The following is a 20,815-nucleotide window of genomic DNA, read 5'->3' as shown; positions in this document are numbered from 1 at the left end:
AAGCCTGGTACTATGTGATAAAGCACAAGTATTAGACTACGCTGTTATACTGCACTATACCTGAGGTAAAAACACACAAAAACACACAGTACTTTAACTGTAAATATACATGTAATACACCCAGGGAACCTCCCCCCCCGATAACTGCCTGACACAACGATTGGCTGGTTAACCTGATTGGTTGGGTGTGATTCCAGAACTGTCCTATCACTGCTCTGTGATTGACAGGCAGGCCGTGTTGCTGACAGACTCCACACACACACAGAGAGACAGATAATTACTAAGGCTTTCGGGGAAGCGTGTGCGTCCGTCCGCCTGCCTTAAATAGAAACATGATGAGACGTGTCAGTCTACGTGGAGGCGTGATGAAATCAGCTGTCCAATCAGGACGGATCAAACGACGGTTGCCGGAGAGCATTTAAAAGGGACCTGTCGTTTCATTGGTCCTGAACTGGGCTTGTTGATGATAGAAATGAGGGGCAGTTAATGGAAACAAAGCAACATGGACAGTGAGGAAGTCTGTCTGCCGTTAGTTAGTTAGATAGTTAGTTCATTAGTTAGTTAGTTAGTTAGTTAGTTCATTAGTTAGTTAGTTAGTTCGTTAGTTCGTTAGTTCGTTAGTTCGTTAGTTCGTTCGTTAGTTCGTTCGTTAGTTCGTTCGTTAGTTCGTTAGTTCGTTCGTTAGTTAGTTAATTAGTGCATTAGTTAGTTAGTTCGTTAGTTCGTTAGTTAGTTCGTTAGTTAGTTAGTTCGTTAGTTGTGGTGTGTTAGTTGGCTCTGAACTGGGCTTGTTGATGATAGAAATGAGGGGCAGTTAATGGAAACAAAGCAACATGGACAGTGAGGAAGTCTGTCTGCCGTTAGTTAGTTAGATAGTTAGATAGATAGTTAGTTCATTAGTTAGTTAGTCATTCATTAGTAGTGGTGTGTTAGTCCAAGACATGATGAATGATCTGTCTCCATGTATCTCCTTGCTCTTGTTATATGTGGGCTGAAACAAAGCATAACATTGTTGGTGTTGGACGGGTATGTTCACCTTGGAAGGGCTGTCTACAAAGAAACGTGAACAACTGTATCGATGTTGGGTGAAGAAGTCAATCGGACTTTAGCTAGTAGTGGTGTGTTGATCATTAGACATGATTACGTTCTGGCTAGATCCCCTGGTGCTATCTCCAACAACCCACTAGATCCCCTGGTGCTATCTCCAACAACCCACTAGATCCCCCTGGTACCATCTCCATCAACCCACTAGATCCCCCTGGTACCATCTCCAACAACCCACTAGATCCCCCTGGTACCATCTCCTACAACGCACTAGATCCCCATCTCCTACAACCCACTAGATCCCCATCTCCTACAACCCACTAGATCCCCATCTCCTACAACCCACTAGATCCCCATCTATTACAACACACTAGATCCCCATCTCCTACAACACACTAGATCCCCATATCCTACAACCCACTAGATCCCCATCTCCAACAACCCACTAGATCCCCCTGGTACCATCTCCAACAACCCACTAGATCCCCCTGGTACCATCTCCAACAACCCACTAGATCCCCCTGGTGCCATCTCCAACAACCCACTAGATCCCCCTGGTACCATCTCCAACAACCCACTAGATCCCCCTGGTGCGATCTCCAACAGCCCACTAGATCCCCCTGGTGCGATCTCCAACAACCCACTAGATCCCCCTGGTACCATCTCCAACAGCCCACTAGATCTCCAACAACCCACTAGATCCCCCTGGTGCGATCTCCAATAAAGAGTTGGTAGTTAGTAAGGGAGTCAGTGTACCTGGAGCAGCAGCGTGATTGGTCGGCTGTAGACTCACCTTGGAAGGACTGTCTGGCTCTCTCCACGAGTTCCTCCACAGGGTAGCTGGCCAGGTCTCCTCTGGCATGCTTGGTTTTACAGTAGGTACAGGCATTCAGACAACTGGAGAGGGAGAGAGAGAGAAGAGGAGGTCACGCCTCAGACAAACCTACATCTGATTTCAACAGACTAGTGAAGTTCAGCAGTAGAACCGCCAGGACTTGAGACGTTACAAGCAGTGACCAAGGAAGCCTTTTTGAAGGCGGCCATTTTAAAGAGATAAAGACAACAACAACAGGTTGTGTGTGTGATCAAGTGTACGAACGACCAAACACCATGTCTCCCAGGCAATCATATGGTTCATTAGATTATTCTGAGACCAAATAGCCTTTTAACTAAACGTTATAATATAGAGAAGAACGCATCTGAAGAGGAAAAGGAAGCAGGTTTAATACGGAGAGAGAACTGAATCTTTGGAGTGGTATAGTTGGTTGTGTCCCCCCCCTCATCAAGGGCTCTTTTGATGTGAGTGCCGAGGTGGACAACTGCTTTCCTTTCAGACATGATCAATTGTTCTGGTTCTCCGTATGTCTGTCTCCTTCTGCTCGTTATATTTGCTGTGAGGTGAATCTGAGAGGAGAGAAGCACAGTGCAGGAGGGCAGGTTTCCATTCCTTTGACTGGCTGGCTGGCTGGGCTGACTGAGCTGACTGACTGACTGAGCTGACTGGCTGAATTCCTCTGTTGCTGGCTGAATTCCTCTGTTGCTGGCTGGCTGGGCTGGTTGACTGGCTGAATTCCTCTGTTCCTGGCTGGCTGGCTGAATTCCTCTGTTGCTGGCTGACTGAATTCCTCTGTTGCTGGCTGACTGAATCCCTCTGTTGCTGGCTGACTGAATTCCTCTGTTGCTGGCTGACTGAATTCCTCTGTTGCTGGCTGACTGAATTCCTCTGTTGCTGTCTGGCTGAATTCCTCTGTTGCTGGCTGACTGTTTAGCTGAGACGCTCAGGGCTTCTTTGAGTTCTCAGCTTTCCTGTTCCACTGATGAGCTGTGTGTCCGGCTGAGTTCAGACAGCTATGCCAAACTACATCTCACACACACACAGCTCACACACACACACATCTCACACACACACAGCTCACACACACACACATCTAAGAGCAGGCAGTGCCAAAACTTTGACATGGCGGTATCATGGCTGTTTCCAAGTTCTGGAAGAATGAAAGAGAAGAGAGGGAGACAACGGCTGTACCATCATTACCTGTTCTCCACACAGATCATCTCCCTCCCTCCCTCCCTCCCTCCCTCCCTCCCTCCCTCCCTCTCTCCCCTCTCCCGCCCTCCCTCCCTAACCCCCTGTCTCTCTCTCTCTCTCCCTCCCTAACCCCCTCTCTCCCTCCCTTCCTCCATAGCTCCCTCCCTCTCTCCCTCCCTCCCTAGCTCCCTCCCTCCCTCCCCCTAGCTCCCTCCCTCCCTCCCTAGCTCCCTCCCTCCCTCCCTAGCTCCCTCTCCCTCCCTCCCCCTAGCTCCCTCCCTCCCTAGCTCCCTCCCTCCCTAGCTCCCTCCCTCCCTAGCTCCCTCTCTCCCTCCCTCCCTAGCTCCCTCCCTCCCTAGCTCCCTCCCTCCCTAGCTCCCTCTCTCCCTCTCTATCTTAACCACTAAGACACACGGTGTCGTACAAAGCCTGTGCTGCTGGTTGTAGTGGTGTCTGGCCTTGACGTGCCAAGCTGCTGGGATTCAGGAGATCAATGATGCTACTGCTGTTGTCTTGCCTTAACCCGGGTTTCTCGAGAGGGAGAAACGAGTCTGTTTTTCATTGGTTTAAAACCAGCCAGAGGGAAAAATGGAACGAATCAAATGGAAGAAAAAAGAAATGATTCAAGCTGGCTGGGAAAGGAAGGTTTTATATCTATATATCTATATATATATTTTTTTTTTACAGGGACACATTTCTTTTTCACATTCCGAAGACTTTGTAAGCAAGATATTTGAGACCATGGTCAAACAACTGTGGAAACAAAGCTTTATTTCTCTATGGTATAGATTAGGCCTCAAGTTGGGAGGGAAAAAGACTAGGTTGACTCCTGGACAAACAGTCTAAACCCCCATCAGTTCAGAAGACTAGGATGGAGTAAACAGGGTCTGTCTAACCCCCCGTCAGTTCAGAAGACTAGGATGGAGTAAACAGGGTCAGTTTAACCCCCCCCCCCCGTCAGTTCAGAAGACTAGGATGGAGTAAACAGGGTCTGTCTAAACCCCCGTCAGTTCAGAAGACTAGGATGGAGTAAACAGGGTCTGTCTAAACCCCCCGTCAGTTCAGAAGACTAGGATGGAGTAAACAGGGTCTGTCTAAACCCCCCCGTCAGTTCAGAAGACTAGGATGGAGTAAACAGGGTCTGTCTAACCCCCCCGTCATTTCAGAAGACTAGGATGGAGTAAACAGGGTCTGTCTAAACCCCCGTCAGTTCAGAAGACTAGGATGGAGTAAACAGGGTCTGTCTAAACCCCCGTCAGTTCATAAGACTAGGATGGAGTAAACAGGGTCTGTTTAAACCCCCCCATCAGTTCAGAAGACTAGGATGGAGTAAACAGGGTCTGTCTAAACCCCCGTCAGTTCAGAAGACTAGGATGGAGTAAACAGGGTCTGTTTAAACCCCCATCAGTTCAGAAGACTAGGATGGAGTAAACAGGGTCTGTCTAAACCCCCGTCAGTTCAGAAGACTAGGATGGAGTAAACAGGGTCTGTCTAAACCCCCCGTCAGTTCAGAAGACTAGGATGGAGTAAACAGGGTATGTTTAACCCCCGTCAGTTCAGAAGACTAGGATGGAGTAAACAGGGTCTATTTAAACCCCCCCGTCAGTTCAGAAGACTAGGATGGAGTAAACAGGGTCTGTCTAAACCCCCCGTCAGTTCAGAAGACTAGGATGGAGTAAACAGGGTCTGTCTAAAACCCCCTGTCAGTTCAGAAGACTAGGATGGAGTAAACAGGGTCTGTCTAAACCCCCGTCAGTTCAGAAGACTAGGATGGAGTAAACAGGGTCTGTCTAACCCCCCCCCCCGTCAGTTCAGAAGACTAGGATGGAGTAAACAGGGTCTGTCTAAACCCCCGTCAGTTCAGAAGACTAGGATGGAGTAAACAGGGTATGTTTAACCCCCCCTTCAGTTCAGAAGGCTAGGATGGAGTAAACAGGGTCTGTCTAACCCCCCCGTCAGTTCAGAAGACTAGGATGGAGTAAACAGGGTCTGTCTAAACCCCCCGTCAGTTCAGAAGACTAGGATGGAGTAAACAGGGTATGTTTAACCCCCGTCAGTTCAGAAGACTAGGATGGAGTAAACAGGGTCTGTCTAAACCCCCCCGTCAGTTCAGAAGGCTAGGATGGAGTAAACAGGGTCTGTCTAACCCCCCCGTCAGTTCAGAAGACTAGGATGGAGTAAACAGGGTATGTTTAACCCCCGTCAGTTCAGAAGACTAGGATGGAGTAAACAGGGTCTGTCTAAACCCCCCGTCAGTTCAGAAGACTAGGATGGAGTAAACAGGGTCTGTCTAAACCCCCGTCAGTTCAGAAGACTAGGATGGAGTAAACAGGGTCTGTCTAAACCCCCCGTCAGTTCAGAAGACTAGGATGGAGTAAACAGGGTCTGTCTAAACCCCGTCAGTTCAGAAGACTAGGATGGAGTAAACAGGGTCAGTTTAACCCCCCCGTCAGTTCAGAAGACTAGGATGGAGTAAACAGGGTATGTTTAACCCCCGTCAGTTCAGAAGACTAGGATGGAGTAAACAGGGTATGTTTAACCCCCCCCCAACAGTAAAAATACTAAATAGTGATTTACAAACCGAACCATTAATAGTTGTCAATGAAGAAGCGTCACATGGCAACAATGATCTAGTCTCACAGAGTAACAATGAGACGACCAGAAATAGACCATCCGCGACCAAATTATAACATACAGGCTTCAGTCTCATAGAAGCACAACACATTCATTTATTCAACGACAGCCCCCCCCCCCCATTTGCTAAGATCAGGAACTTTCTGTCCAAAAATGAGGCAGAAAAATGTATCCATCCCTATGTCATTTCTAGATTAGACTACTGCAATGCTCTACTTTCCGGCTACCCGGATAAAGCACGAAATAAACTTCAGTTAGTGCTGAACACGGCTGCTAGAATCCTGACTAGAACCAAACAATGTGATCATATTACTCCAGTGCCTCTCTACACTGGCTTCCTGTTAAGGCAAGGGCTGATTTCAAGGTTTTACTGCTAACCTACAAAGCATTACATGGGCTTGCTCCTACCTATCTCTCTGATTTGGTCCTGCCGTACATACCTAAACGTACGCTACGGTCACGAGACGCAGGCCTCCTAATTGTCCCTAGAATTTCTAAGCAAACAGCTGGAGGCAGGGCTTTCTCCTATAGAGCTCCATTTTTATGGAACGGTCTGCCTACCCATGTCAGAGACGCAAACTCGGTCTCAACCTTTAAGTCTTTACTGAAGACTCATCTCTTCAGTGGGTCATATGATTGAGTGTAGTCTGGCCCCGGAGTGGGAAGGTGAACGGAAAGGCTCTGGAGCAACGAACCACCCTTGCCGTCTCTGCCTGGCCGGTTCCCCTCTTTCCACGGGGATTCTCTGCCTCTAACCCTATTACAGGGGCTGAGTCACTAACTTACTGGTGCTCTTCCATGCCGTCCATAGGAGGGGTGGGTCACTTCAGTGGGTTGAGTCACTGATGTGATCTTCCAGTCCGGGTTGGCGCCCCCCTCGGGTTCGTGTCGTATGGAAGATGTTTGTGGGCTATACTCGGCCTTGTCTCAGGATGGTAAGTTGGTGGTTGAAGATATCCCTCTAGTGGTATGGGGGCTGTGCTTTGGCAAAGTGGGTGGGGTTATATCCTGCCTGTTTGGCCCTGTCCGGGGGTATCGTCGGACGGGGCCACAGTGTCTCCTGACCCCTCCTGTTTCAGCCTCCAGTATTTATGCTGCAATAGTTTATGTGTCGGGGGCTAGGGTCAATCTGTTATACCTGGAGTATTTCTCCTGTTTTATCCGGTGTCCTGTTAGAATTGAAGTAATTATCTCTCCCTGCCTCCCCTCCAGGAGACCCTGAGCCCTGGGACCACGCCTCAGGACTACCTGGCCTGATGACTCCTTGCTGTCCCCAGTCCACCTGGTCATGCTGCTGCTCCAGTTTCAACTGTTCTGCCTGCGGCTAGGGAACCCTGACCTGTTCACAGGACGTGCTACCTGTCCCAGACCTTCTGTTTTCAACTCTCTCTACCGCACCTGTCGTCTCTAACTGTGAATGTTCGGCTATGAAAAGCCAACTGACATTTACTCCTGAGGTGCTGACTTGTTGCACCCTCGACAACCACTGTGATTATTATTATCTGACCCTGCTGGTCATCTATGAACATTTGAACATCTTGGCCATGTTCTGTTATAATCTCCACCTGGCACAGCTAGAAGAGGACTGGCTCCCCTCATAGCCTGGTTCCTCTCTAGGTGGTTTCCTAGGGAGTTGTTCCTAGCCACTGTGCTTCTACATCACTTGCTGTTTGGGGTTTTAGGCTGGGTTTCTGTACAGCACTTTGCGACATCGGCTGATGTAAGAAGAGTTTTATAAATATATTTGATTGATATGTTACTAAGAATAAACCACTATTCACACACAGACTAAGAGTGTTTTTATACAGTGCTGCAATCTTGCACTTATAATAGCTCTCAAAAAGATGAGAGACAGAGAGATAGAGCCCGAGAGAGAGAGAGAGAGCCAGAGAGAGAGAGAGAGAGAGAGAGTGAGAGATAGAGAGAGCCCGAGAGAGAGAGAGAGCCCGAGAGAGTGACAGAGAGTCCGAGAGAGAGAGAGCCCGAGAGAGAGAGCCCGAGAGAGAGAGAGAGAGAGAGAGAGAGAGAGAGAGTGAAAGATAGAGAGAGAGAGAGTGAGAGAGAGAGAGCCCGAGAGAGAGAGAGAGAGAGCCCGAGAGAGTGAGAGAGAGAGAGCCCGAGAGAGAGCCCGAGAGAGTGAGAGCCTGAGAGAGAGAGCCCGAGAGAGAGAGCCCGAGAGACAGAGAGAGAGCCCGAGAGAGAGAGAGCCGAGAGAGTGAGAGAGAGAGAGCCCGAGAGAGAGAGAGCCCGAGAGAGAGAGAGCCCGAGAGAGAGAGAGCCCGAGAGAGAGAGAGCCCGAGAGAGAGCCCGAGAGAGAGAGAGCCCGAGAGAGAGAGAGAGCCCGAGAGAGAGAGAGAGCCCGAGAGAGAGAGAGAGAGCCCGAGAGAGAGAGAGCCCGAGAGAGAGAGAGCCCGAGAGAGAGAGCCCGAGAGAGAGAGGGAGCCCGAGAGAGAGAGGGAGCCCGAGAGAGAGAGAGGAGAGAGCCCGAGAGAGAGAGAGGAGAGAGCCCGAGAGAGAGAGGAGAGAGAGAGAGGGGAGAGAGAGAGAGCCCGAGAGAGAGAGAGCCCGAGAGAGAAAGGGAGCTAGAGATTTAGACTAAAGACAAGTACTAATAATGCTGTGGTGGTCCAGTCAGATTTGAGGTGAACGGACGTCTTTGAAAGGAGATCCATCTCCGGCACTTTCCCTGATTAGAATGGGCATTAAAGATGGCGGCTTAACATGACCTGGCCTCAGAGAGAACACTAACAGATGGGGCCCTCTCCCACTCTCCCATCATCCTGTCTCCCCCATTTAACCCCCTGTCAGAGGGTGGCTGGAACCAGAAATCTGTGGGTCTGGCTTCCGGAAGAGTCAACTCTCCTCCTTCCTCGTGTTTCTCCACAGCCCCCTCTCAACACCCTACTCCCCCCTCTGGCCTGCAGCCTCCTCTCCCCCCCCCCACACCCCAACCTCTCTACCCCTCCAACATTAATGCATGTACTGTCTTTGTTGTCCTGACAACATCTACATTACTACATGTACTGTCTTTGTTGTCCTGACAACGTCTACATTACTATATGTATTGTTTTTGTTGTCCTGACGACATCTACATTACTACATGTACTGTCTTTGTTGTCCTGACAACGTCTACATTACTACAGTTACTGTAGTTTGTTGTCCTGACAACGTCTACATTATTATATTGAATGTAGGTTGTTGTCCTGACAACATCTGCATTACAACATTCACTGTGGTGTCTTGTCCTGACAACGTCTACATTACTACATTTACTGTAGGTTGTTGTCCTGACAACGTCTACATTACCACTAGACAGAGCTACTAGATAAAATCCTACCAGGGAAAAACGATCTTTGTTGAGTGAATTACATTAAGGCAGTAATATGAAAAAAGTCCCCAGGAAATAGTTTCACACTTCTAACGAGAGTTAAGACTTAAACATACGCAAGGTGGTTAATTATGTATTACTGTGGTGGCTGTGTGATGTTGGTTACTGACAGAGAAACGCACTTGTTTTCAGACGCAGCTAGTTTGTGTAGTAGCAGCAGGGTCGCCTGGAGCAGAGGAGCTGTTAGTGTCTGTCAACCATCGCTCTGCACTTCATCCATCCACGCTGACAGACAGGAGAGCTGCCAACCTCTCTGTCTCATGTCTCTGTCTCTCCCTCTGACTGACTACCTCACGGGACATCCCAACCTCTCTCTCTCTCTCCTGTCTCTGTATCTCCCTCTGACTGAGTACCTCACGGGACATCCCAACTCTCTCTCTTTCTCTCCCTCCCTCCCTCTCTCCCCCTCTGTATCTCCCTCTGACTGACTACCTCACGGGACATCCCAACTCGCTCTCTTTCTCTCCCTCCCTCCCTCTCTCCCCTCTGTATCTCCCTCTGACTGACTACCTCACGGGACATCCCAACTCTCTCTCTTTCTCTCCCTCCCTCCCTCTCTCCCCCTCTGTATCTCCCTCTGACTGACTACCTCACGGGACATCCCAACCTCTCTCTCTCTCTCCCTCCCTCCCTCTCTCTCCCTCTGACTGAGTACCTCACGGGACATCCCAACCTCTCTCTCTCTCTCCCCCTCTGTCTCTCCCTCTGACTGACTACCTCACGGGACATCCCAACCTCTCTCCCTCTCCCTCTCTCTCTCCCCCTCTGACTGAGTACCTCACGGGACATCCCAACCTCTCTCCCTCTCTCTCTCCCCCTCTGTCTGAGTACCTCACGGGACATCCCAACCACTCTGACAGGAGCATCTCAGACTCATCACAACCACACTGGTTTCAAACAGAACCAGGCCAACAGAACCAGGCCAACAGAACCAGGCCAACAGTACCAGGCCAACAGAACCAGGCCAACAGAACCAGGCCAACAGTACCAGGCCAACAGTACCAGGCCAACAGTACCAGGCCAACAGTACCAGGCCAACAGAACCAGGCCAACAGAACCAGGCCAACAGAACCAGGCCAACAGTACCAGGCCAGCAGAACCAGGCCAACAGTACCAGGCCAACAGAACCAGGCCAACAGAACCAGGCCAACAGTACCAGGCCAACAGAAACCAGAATCTCACTGAACTAACTTCCAACACCAGTATTACTGTTATTTTAAAGACGTGACGAGAGACCGTGGAGAGGAGCAGCTTGTGATTTCAGTGTATTATTGTTGTTCAGTAATGGAGACTTACTTCTCCAAACGAGACTTACTTCTCCCCCCCCCCCTCCTCTCTAGACACCTGCAGTAACTCATTTCTGATTCCTTAACGACTGTAACCTGTCGTCTGAATGCCTCTTGCTGTGTTGCCGTGTGACTCTCTCCTCAAACATTAATTACACATGAAGGTGTACGAGAACAACATACTTCATCATCACGACACACACACACACACACACACACACACACACACACACACACACACACACACACACAGGACAATGTACTACATCGTTATGGCTCAGAGGCTGGGAAGGCCCCTGGTGCAACAGCACACAGCTGTACATATGTTACACACACACACACACACACACACACACACACACACACACACACAGGACAATGTACTACATCGTTATGGCTCAGAGGCAGGGAAGGCCCCTGGTGCAACAGCACACAGCTGTACATATGTTACACACACACACACACACACACACACACACACACAGGACAATGTACTACATCGTTATGGCTCAGAGGCTGGGAAGGCCCCTGGTGCAACAGCACACAGCTGTACATATGTTACACACACACACACACACACACACACACACACACACACACACACACACACACACACACACACACACACACACACACACACACAGACAATGTACTACATCGTTATGGCTCAGAGGCAGGGAAGGCCCCTGGTGCAACAGCACACAGCTGTACATATGTTACACACACACACACACACACACACACACACACACAGGACAATGTACTACATCGTTATGGCTCAGAGGCAGGGAAGGCCCCTGGTGCAACAGCACACAGCTGTACATATGTTACACACACACACACACACACACACACACACACAGGACAATGTACTACATCGTTATGGCTCAGAGGCTGGGAAGGCCCCTGGTGCAACAGCACACAGCTGTACATATGTTACACACACAAACACACACACACACACACACCTCTTTCTCTCCCCGTCAACACTGCAGGTGATGGAGAGACAATGGCACTGGTCCCCCTGATCCGACTCCTGGTCCCTCAATATATTAATGTGTGTCCCTGAGTGGAAACCTGCACCAAATTACACTGACCCCCTCACTGGCAGACACACACCCAAGAGGACACTCCTAGGAGCTGCTGCCTCCCAGAACGGCTTCAAATACTATTTGAAATGTATTTCAAATACTTTATTGGTGTTTAATTAAGCTGAAACCAATAAAACAGTCCCAGAACCGTAAAACAATGCCGTCTCACATTCCAGGGAGACTGGGGCATTCTGGGATGAAAGGATTTGAACGGTTTCAAATAGTGTTTGAACCCATGTCTTCTATGAGCAGAGGAAGGAAAGCACTAAGGGCCTAAACACTAAGCCTGTGATCTGCATTTTTACAACAAAGCATTTCTTCTCCATTAATGGGAAAGCAGCTGAATCTATAGCCACGTATTGTGTTATTATTATTATTATTATTTCGAGACATTGATAACAAAAAAAAATAACAAAAAATAATGAATAAAGTGGTTTGAACTTGAAGAGAAGTTGCAGGAAATCATTGTATTGTTTGTGTCAACCAGGACAAGGAGGGTCGAGTGACTATTGAACCCAACACACAAAGTAGAAAACAAACAAAGTCCTTTCATAACAGGCTCCTGAGAGTCAAAGTGGAAGAAAACAGTCGAACACCACTGGGACGACTCCCACTGCAGGAATAAAACTAACTAAACAGCAAACAATTTAGTGTTTTAAGTCTGAACGGCATCAAGGGTCCATTTGAGAAATGGTTTACGAGTCAAAGAGAGCTGCTGAAGTGTGAGAAACACACAGGTTTCTGAGCCAATGGAAGAGCTGAAATGTCACCCAGGGACAACACATGGCAGACCTCACCACACGAACCAGAGCTTTAACAGCTCAACCGCTTCTGTTGGTTTGGCAATGCAGTACTGAATGGAACTAGGAACTCAAAAGCACTTCTGCTGCACCTGCGATAACATCTGGAAAAAAATACACGACCCGATAGAATTTAATTTGATATGAAACCGCAGTGCTATGCCTATTGAACACAACAACGGGCTGTCGACTGGCTGTCTACCAGTCTGGGCAGGTGAACTAACAGGTAAATCAGGTGAACTCATCAACCTGAGATAATGTAGGATATGGGCGAACTAACAGCAGGATCAGGTGAACTCATCAACCTGAGATAATGTAGGATATGGGCGAACTAACAGCAAGATCAGGTGAGACAATGACCCTGAGATAATGAAGGAAGGGGTGAACTAACAGCAGGATTAGGTGAACTCATGAACCTGAGATAATGACACTGAGATAATGAAGGAAGGGGTGAACTAACAGCAGGATCAGGTGAGATAATGACCCTGAAATAATGAAAGAAGGAGTGAACTAACAGCATGATCAGGTGAGATAATGAGCCTGAGATAATGTAGAAAGGAGTGAACTCATGACCCTGAGATAATGTAGAAAGGAGTGAACTCATGACCCTGAGATAATGTAGATATGAGTGAACTCATGACCCTGAGATAATGTAGGAAGGAGTGAACTCATGACCCTGGGATAATGTAGAAATGAGTGAACTCATGACCCTGGGATAATGTAGAAAGGAGTGAACTCATGACCCTGAGATAATGTAGGAAGGAGTGAACTCATGACCCTGGGATAATGTAGAAAGGAGTGAACGCATGACCCTGAGATAATGCAGGAAGGAGTGAACTCATGACCATGGGATAATGTAGAAAGGAGTGAACTCATGACCATGGGATAATGTAGAAAGGAGTGAACTCATGACCCTGAGATAATGTAGAAAGGAGTGAACTCATGACCCTGAGATAATGTAGGAAGGAGTGAACTCATGACCCTGTGATAATGTAGAAAGGAGTGCACTCATGACCCTGCAATAATGTAGAAAGGAGTGAACTCATGACCCTGGGATAATGTAGAAAGGAGTGAACTCATGACCCTGAGATAATGTAGAAAGGGGCCCGTGTAACAACGCTAGCAGCAGAAGCCAAGAAGAAATCTAAATCAGTAGTACTATTTCTATGGCAACAGCCTATAGGCCACTCAGCCTGCACGCCACAGTAGAGCAGCCTTCCTTTAACACAATGCTCAGACAAGCCGAGGGGAAAACAGAGTGGGTCTGGAGACTAAACAAGAAGCTGCAGCAGTCAGAGAACTCACAGTGTTGTGTGTAACCTTCACTGAGAACAGATCAGGGTGTGTGTGTGTGTGTGTGTGTGTGTGTGTGTGTGTGTGTGTGTGTGTGTGTGTGTGGCGGCCTCACAGGGAGCATGAAGCACGAGACTAAATACAGAGAGAGTTCATGAGGTCAGAGACAAAGAGATGATTCAACACTAGAGACTGGGACACTGCACAGAGACACAGCCTGGGACAGATGGAGACTGGGACACTGCACAGAGACACAGCCTGGGACAGGTAGAGACTGGGACACTGCACAGAGACACAGCCTGGGACAGAGACAGGTGGAGACTGGGACACTGCACAGAGACACAGCCTGGGACAGGTGGAGACTGGGACGCTGCACAGAGACACAGCCTGGGACAGATGGAGACTGGGACACTGCACAGAGACACAGCCTGGGACAGATGGAGACTGGGACACTGCACAGAGACACAGCCTGGGACAGAGACAGATGGAGACTGGGACACTGCACAGAGACACAGCCTGGGACAGAGACAGATGGAGACTGGGACACTGCACAGAGACACAGCCAGGGACTGGGACAGATGGAGACTGGGACAATGCACAGAGACACAGCCAGGGACTGGGACCGATGGAGACTGGGACACTGCACAGAGACACAGCCTGGGACAGGTGGAGACTGGGACACTGCACAGAGACACAGCCTGGGACAGGTGGAGACTGGGACACTGCACAGAGACACAGCCTGGGACAGATGGAGGTTGGGACACTGCACAGAGACACAGCCTGGGACAGGTGGAGACTGGGACACTGCACAGAGACACAGCCTGGGACAGAGACAGGTGGAGACTGGGACACTGCACAGAGACACAGTCTGGGACAGATGGAGACTGGGACACTGCACAGAGACACAGCCTGGGACAGATGGAGACTGGGACACTGCACAGAGACACAGCCTGGGACAGATGGAGACTGGGACACTGCACAGAGACACAGCCAGGGACAGATGGAGACTGGGACACTGCACAGAGACACAGCCTGGGACAGAGACAGATGGAGACTGGGACACTGCACAGAGACACAGCCTGGGACAGAGACAGATGGAGACTGGGACACTGCACAGAGACACAGCCAGGGACTGGGACAGATGGAGACTGGGACAATGCACAGAGACACAGCCAGGGACTGGGACCGATGGAGACTGGGACACTGCACAGAGACACAGCCAGGGACTGGGACAGATGGAGACTGGGACACTGCACAGAGACACAGCCTGGGACAGAGACAGATGGAGACTGGGACACTGCACAGAGACACAGCCTGGGACAGAGACAGATGGAGACTGGGACACTGCACAGAGACACAGCCAGGGACTGGGACAGATGGAGACTGGGACAATGCACAGAGACACAGCCAGGGACTGGGACAGATGGAGACTGGGACACTGCACAGAGACACAGCCAGGGACTGGGACAGATGGAGACTGGGACACTGCACAGAGACACAGCCTGGGACAGATGGAGACTGGGACACTGCACAGAGACACAGCCAGGGACTGGGACCGATGGAGACTGGGACAATGCACAGAGACACAGCCAGGGACTGGGACAGATGGAGACTGGGACACTGCACAGAGACACAGCCAGGGACTGGGACAGATGGAGACTGGGACACTGCACAGAGACACAGCCTGGGACAGAGACAGATGGAGACTGGGACACTGCACAGAGACACAGCCTGGGACAGATGGAGACTGGGACAATGCACTCTTTCAGAGGAAGAGGTGAGAGAGAAAGACTGAAACAGGTAAAGAGAGAGAGACTCAGAGAAAGACAAAGAGAGAGACAGACTCAGAGAAAGAGGTAGAGAGAGAGAGACTCAGAGAAAGACAAAGAGAGAGACAGACTCAGAGAAAGAGGTAGAGAGAGAGAGACTCAGAGAAAGACAAAGAGAGAGACAGACTCAGAGAAAGAGGTAGAGAGAGAGAGATTCAGAGAAAGAGGTAAAGAGAGAGAGAGACTCAGAGAAAGACAAAGATAGACTCAGAGAAAGAGGTAAAGAGATACTCAGAGAAAGAGGTAAAAGAGAGAGAGACTCAGAGAAAGAGGTAAGAGAGAGAGAGACTCAGAGAAAAAGGTAAAGAGAGAGACTCGGAGAGAGAGGTAAAGAGAGAGAGAGAGACTCAGAGAGAGAGGTAAAGAGAGAGAGACTCAGAGAAAGAGGTAGAGAGAGACTCAGAGAAAGAGGTAAGAGGGATACTCAGAGAAAGAGGTAAAGAGAGAGAGACTCAGAGAAAGAGGTAAAGAGAGAGAGACTCAGAGAAAGAGGTAGAGAGAGAGACTCAGAGAAAGAGGTAGAGAGAGAGAGACTCAGAGAAAGAGGTAGAGAGAGAGAGAATCAGAGAAATAGGTAGAGAGAGAGATACTCAGAGAGAAAGAGGTAAGAGAGAGAGAGACTCAGAGAGAAAGAGGTAAGAGAGAGAGAGACTCAGAGAGAAAGAGGTAAAGAGAGAGAGACAGACTCAGAGAAAGAGGTAAAGAGAGAGAGAGAGGTAAAGAGAGAGGTAAGAGAGAGATCATAAAAGAGAGAGAGAGGGACTCAGAGAAGGAGGTAAAGAAAGAGACTCGGAGAGAGGGGTAAAGAGAGAGATTCTAAAAGAGAGAGAGGGACTCAGAGGAGGTGGTACAGAAAGAGACTCGGAGAGAGGGGTAAAGAGAGAGATACTAAAAGAGAGAGAGGGACTCAGAGAAGGAGGTAAAGAAAGAGACTCGGAGAGAGGGGTAAAGAGAGAGATACTAAAAGAGAGAGAGGGACTCAGAGAAGGAGGTAAAGAAAGAGACTCGGAGAGAGGGGTAAAGAGAGAGATACTAAAAGAGAGAGAGGGACTCAGAGAAGGAGGTAAAGAAAGAGACTCGGAGAGAGGGGTAAAAGAGAGAGATACTAAAAGAGAGAGAGGGACTCAGAGAAGGAGGTAAAGAAAGAGACTCAGAGAGAGGGGTAAAGAGAGAGATACTAAAAGAGAGAGAGGGACTCAGAGAAGGAGGTAAAGAAAGAGACTCGGAGAGAGGGGTAAAGAGAGAGATACTAAAAGAGAGAGAGGGACTCAGAGAAGGAGGTACAGAAAGAGACTCGGAGAGAGGGGTAAAGAGAGAGATACTAAAAGAGAGAGAGGGACTCAGAGAAGGAGGTAAAGAAAGAGACTCGGAGAGAGGGGTAAAGAGAGAGATACTAAAAGAGAGAGAGAGGGACTCAGAGAAGGAGGTAAAGAAAGAGACTCGGAGATAGGGGTAAAGAGAGAGATTCTAAAAGAGAGAGAGGGACTCAGAGAAGGAGGTACAGAAAGAGACTCGGAGAGAGGGGTAAAGAGAGAGATACTAAAAGAGAGAGAGGGACTCAGAGAAGGAGGTAAAGAAAGAGACTCGGAGAGAGGGGTAAAGAGAGAGATACTAAAAGAGAGAGAGGGACTCGGAGAAGGAGGTAAAGAAAGAGACTCGGAGAGAGGGGTAAAGAGAGAGATACTAAAGGAGAGAGAGGGACTCAGAGAAGGAGGTAAAGAAAGAGACTCGGAGAGAGGGGTAAAGAGAGAGATACTAAAAGAGAGAGGGACTCAGAGAAGGAGGTACAGAAAGAGACTCGGAGAGAGGGGTAAAGAGAGAGATACTAAAAGAGAGAGAGATACTCAGAGAAGGAGGTAAAGAAAGACTCAGAGAGAGGGGTAAAGAGAGAGAGAGGTAAAGAGAGAGGGACTCAGAGAAGGAGGTAAAGAAAGAGACTCGGAGAGAGGGGTAAAGAGAGAGATACTAAAAGAGAGAGAGGGACTCAGAGAAGGAGGTACAGAAAGAGACTCGGAGAGAGGGGTAAAGAGAGAGATACTAAAAGAGAGAGAGGGACTCAGAGAAGGAGGTAAAGAAAGAGACTCAGAGAGAGGGGTAAAGAGAGAGATACTAAAAGAGAGGGACTCAGAGAAGGAGGTACAGAAAGAGACTCAGAGAGAGGGGTAAAGAGAGAGATACTAAAAGAGAGAGAGGGACTCAGAGAAGGAGGTAAAGAAAGAGACTCGGAGAGAGGGGTAAAGAGAGAGATACTAAAAGAGAGAGAGGGACTCAGAGAAGGAGGTAAAGAAAGAGACTCAGAGAGAGGGGTAAAGAGAGAGATACTAAAAGAGAGAGAGGGACTCAGAGAAGGAGGTAAAGAAAGAGACTCGGAGAGAGGGGTAAAGAGAGAGATACTAAAAGAGAGAGAGGGACTCAGAGAAGGAGGTAAAGAAAGAGACTCGGAGAGAGGGGTAAAGAGAGAGATACTAAAAGAGAGAGAGGGACTCAGAGAAGGAGGTAAAGAAAGAGACTCGGAGAGAGGGGTAAAGAGAGAGATACTAAAAGAGAGAGAGGGACTCAGAGAAGGAGGTAAAGAAAGAGACTCGGAGAGAGGGGTAAAGAGAGAGATACTAAAAGAGAGAGAGGGACTCAGAGAAGGAGGTAAAGAAAGAGACTCGGAGAGAGGGGTAAAGAGAGAGATACTAAAAGAGAGAGAGGGACTCAGAGAAGGAGGTAAAGAAAGAGACTCGGAGAGAGGGGTAAAGAGAGAGATACTAAAAGAGAGAGAGGGACTCAGAGAAGGAGGTAAAGAAAGAGACTCAGAGAGAGGGGTAAAGAGAGAGATACTAAAAGAGAGAGAGGGACTCAGAGAAGGAGGTAAAGAAAGAGACTCAGAGAGAGGGGTAAAGAGAGAGATACTAAAAGAGAGAGAGGGACTCAGAGAAGGAGGTAAAGAAAGAGACTCGGAGAGAGGGGTAAAGAGAGAGATACTAAAAGAGAGAGAGGGACTCAGAGAAGGAGGTACAGAAAGAGACTCGGAGAGAGGGGTAAAGAGAGAGATACTAAAAGAGAGAGAGGGACTCAGAGAAGGAGGTACAGAAAGAGACTCAGAGAGAGGGGTAAAGAGAGAGATACTAAAAGAGAGAGAGATACTCAGAGAAGGAGGTAAAGAAAGACTCAGAGAGAGGGGTAAAGAGAGAGAGAGGTAAAGAGAGAGGGACTCAGAGAAGGAGGTAAAGAAAGAGTCTCGGAGAGAGGGGTAAAGAGAGAGATACTAAAAGAGAGAGAGGGACTCAGAGAAGGAGGTACAGAAAGAGACTCAGAGAGAGGGGTAAAGAGAGAGATACTAAAAGAGAGAGAGGGACTCAGAGAAGGAGGTAAAGAAAGAGACTCAGAGAGAGGGGTAAAGAGAGAGATACTAAAAGAGAGAGAGGGACTCAGAGAAGGAGGTACAGAAAGAGACTCAGAGAGAGGGGTAAAGAGAGAGATACTAAAAGAGAGAGAGGGACTCAGAGAAGGAGGTAAAGAAAGAGACTCGGAGAGAGGGGTAAAGAGAGAGATACTAAAAGAGAGAGAGGGACTCAGAGAAGGAGGTAAAGAAAGAGACTCAGAGAGAGGGGTAAAGAGAGAGATACTAAAAGAGAGAGAGGGACTCAGAGAAGGAGGTAAAGAAAGAGACTCAGAGAGAGGGGTAAAGAGAGAGATACTAAAAGAGAGAGAGGGACTCAGAGAAGGAGGTAAAGAAAGAGACTCGGAGAGAGGGGTAAAGAGAGAGATACTAAAAGAGAGAGAGGGACTCAGAGAAGGAGGTACAGAAAGAGACTCAGAGAGAGGGGTAAAGAGAGAGATACTAAAAGAGAGAGAGATACTCAGAGAAGGAGGTAAAGAAAGACTCAGAGAGAGGGGTAAAGAGAGAGAGAGGTAAAGAGAGAGGGACTCAGAGAAGGAGGTAAAGAAAGAGACTCGGAGAGAGGGGTAAAGAGAGAGATACTAAAAGAGAGAGAGGGACTCAGAGAAGGAGGTAAAGAAAGAGACTCGGAGAGAGGGGTAAAGAGAGAGATACTAAAAGAGAGAGAGGGACTCAGAGAAGGAGGTACAGAAAGAGACTCAGAGAGAGGGGTAAAGAGAGAGATACTAAAAGAGAGAGAGATACTCAGAGAAGGAGGTAAAGAAAGACTCAGAGAGAGGGGTAAAGAGAGAGAGAGGTAAAGAGAGAGGGACTCAGAGAAGGAGGTAAAGAAAGAGACTCGGAGAGAGGGGTAAAGAGAGAGATACTAAAAGAGAGAGAGGGACTCAGAGAAGGAGGTAAAGAAAGAGACTCGGAGAGAGGGGTAAAGAGAGAGATACTAAAAGAGAGAGAGGGACTCAGAGAAGGAGGTAAAGAAAGAGACTCGGAGAGAGGGGTAAAGAGAGAGATACTAAAAGAGAGAGAGAGGGACTCAGAGAAGGAGGTAAATAAAGAGACTCGGAGAGAGGGGTAAAGAGAGAGATTCTAAAAGAGAGAGAGGGACTCAGAGAAGGAGGTAAAGAAAGAGACTCAGAGAGAGGGGTAAAGAGAGAGATACTAAAAGAGAGAGAGGGACTCAGAGAAGGAGGTAAAGAAAGAGACTCAGAGAGAGGGGTAAAGAGAGAGATACTAAAAGAGAGAGAGGGACTCAGAGAAGGAGGTAAAGAAAGAGACTCAGAGAGAGGGGTAAAGAGAGAGATACTAAAAGAGAGAGAGGGACTCAGAGAAGGAGGTAAAGAAAGAGACTCAGAGAGAGGGGTAAAGAGAGAGATACTAAAAGAGAGAGAGGGACTCGGAGAAGGAGGTAAAGAAAGAGACTCGGAGAGAGGGGTAAAGAGAGAGATACTAAAAGAGAGAGGGACTCAGAGAAGGAGGTAAAGAAAGAGACTCAGAGAGAGGGGTAAAGAGAGAGATACTAAAAGAGAGAGAGGGACTCAGAGGAGGAGGTAAAGAAAGAGACTCAGAGAGAGGGGTAAAGAGAGAGATACTAAAAGAGAGAGAGGGACTCAGAGGAGGAGGTAAAGAAAGAGACTCGGAGAGAGGGGTAAAGAGAGAGAGACTCAGAGAGAGGGGTAAAGAGAGAGATACTAAAAGAGAGAGAGGGACTCAGAGAAGGAGGTAAAGAAAGAGACTCGGAGAGAGGGGTAAAGAGAGAGATACTAAAAGAGAGAGAGGGACTCAGAGAAGGAGGTAAAGAAAGAGACTCGGAGAGAGGGGTAAAGAGAGAGATACTAAAAGAGAGAGAGGGACTCAGAGAAGGAGGTAAAGAAAGAGACTCGGAGAGAGGGGTAAAGAGAGAGATACTAAAAGAGAGAGAGGGACTCAGAGAAGGAGGTACAGAAAGAGACTCGGAGAGAGGGGTAAAGAGAGAGATACTAAAAGAGAGAGAGGGACTCAGAGAAGGAGGTAAAGAAAGAGACTCAGAGAGAGGGGTA

The 20,815-nt window shown here is 48.5% G+C and overlaps 1 protein-coding gene across 1 annotated transcript in view; it reads right to left on the bottom strand.

Moving 5' to 3' along the window:
* Window positions 1-20,815, bottom strand: part of LOC135519856 (threonylcarbamoyladenosine tRNA methylthiotransferase-like) — a 528,096-nt gene that overhangs the window by 313,080 nt on the left and 194,201 nt on the right. Inside the window, exon 7 of the mRNA XM_064945063.1 lies at window positions 1,838-1,941. Within this exon, the coding sequence (XP_064801135.1) occupies window positions 1,838-1,941 (104 nt within the window). The remainder of the gene's footprint in view (window positions 1-1,837; window positions 1,942-20,815) is intronic.

Source organism: Oncorhynchus masou, chromosome 29, assembly GCF_036934945.1.
Source record: "Oncorhynchus masou masou isolate Uvic2021 chromosome 29, UVic_Omas_1.1, whole genome shotgun sequence".
Taxonomy (NCBI): Eukaryota; Metazoa; Chordata; class Actinopteri; order Salmoniformes; family Salmonidae; genus Oncorhynchus; species Oncorhynchus masou.
Note: the sequence above shows the minus strand (reverse complement) of the source record. Positions and strands in the feature narration are given on the sequence as shown.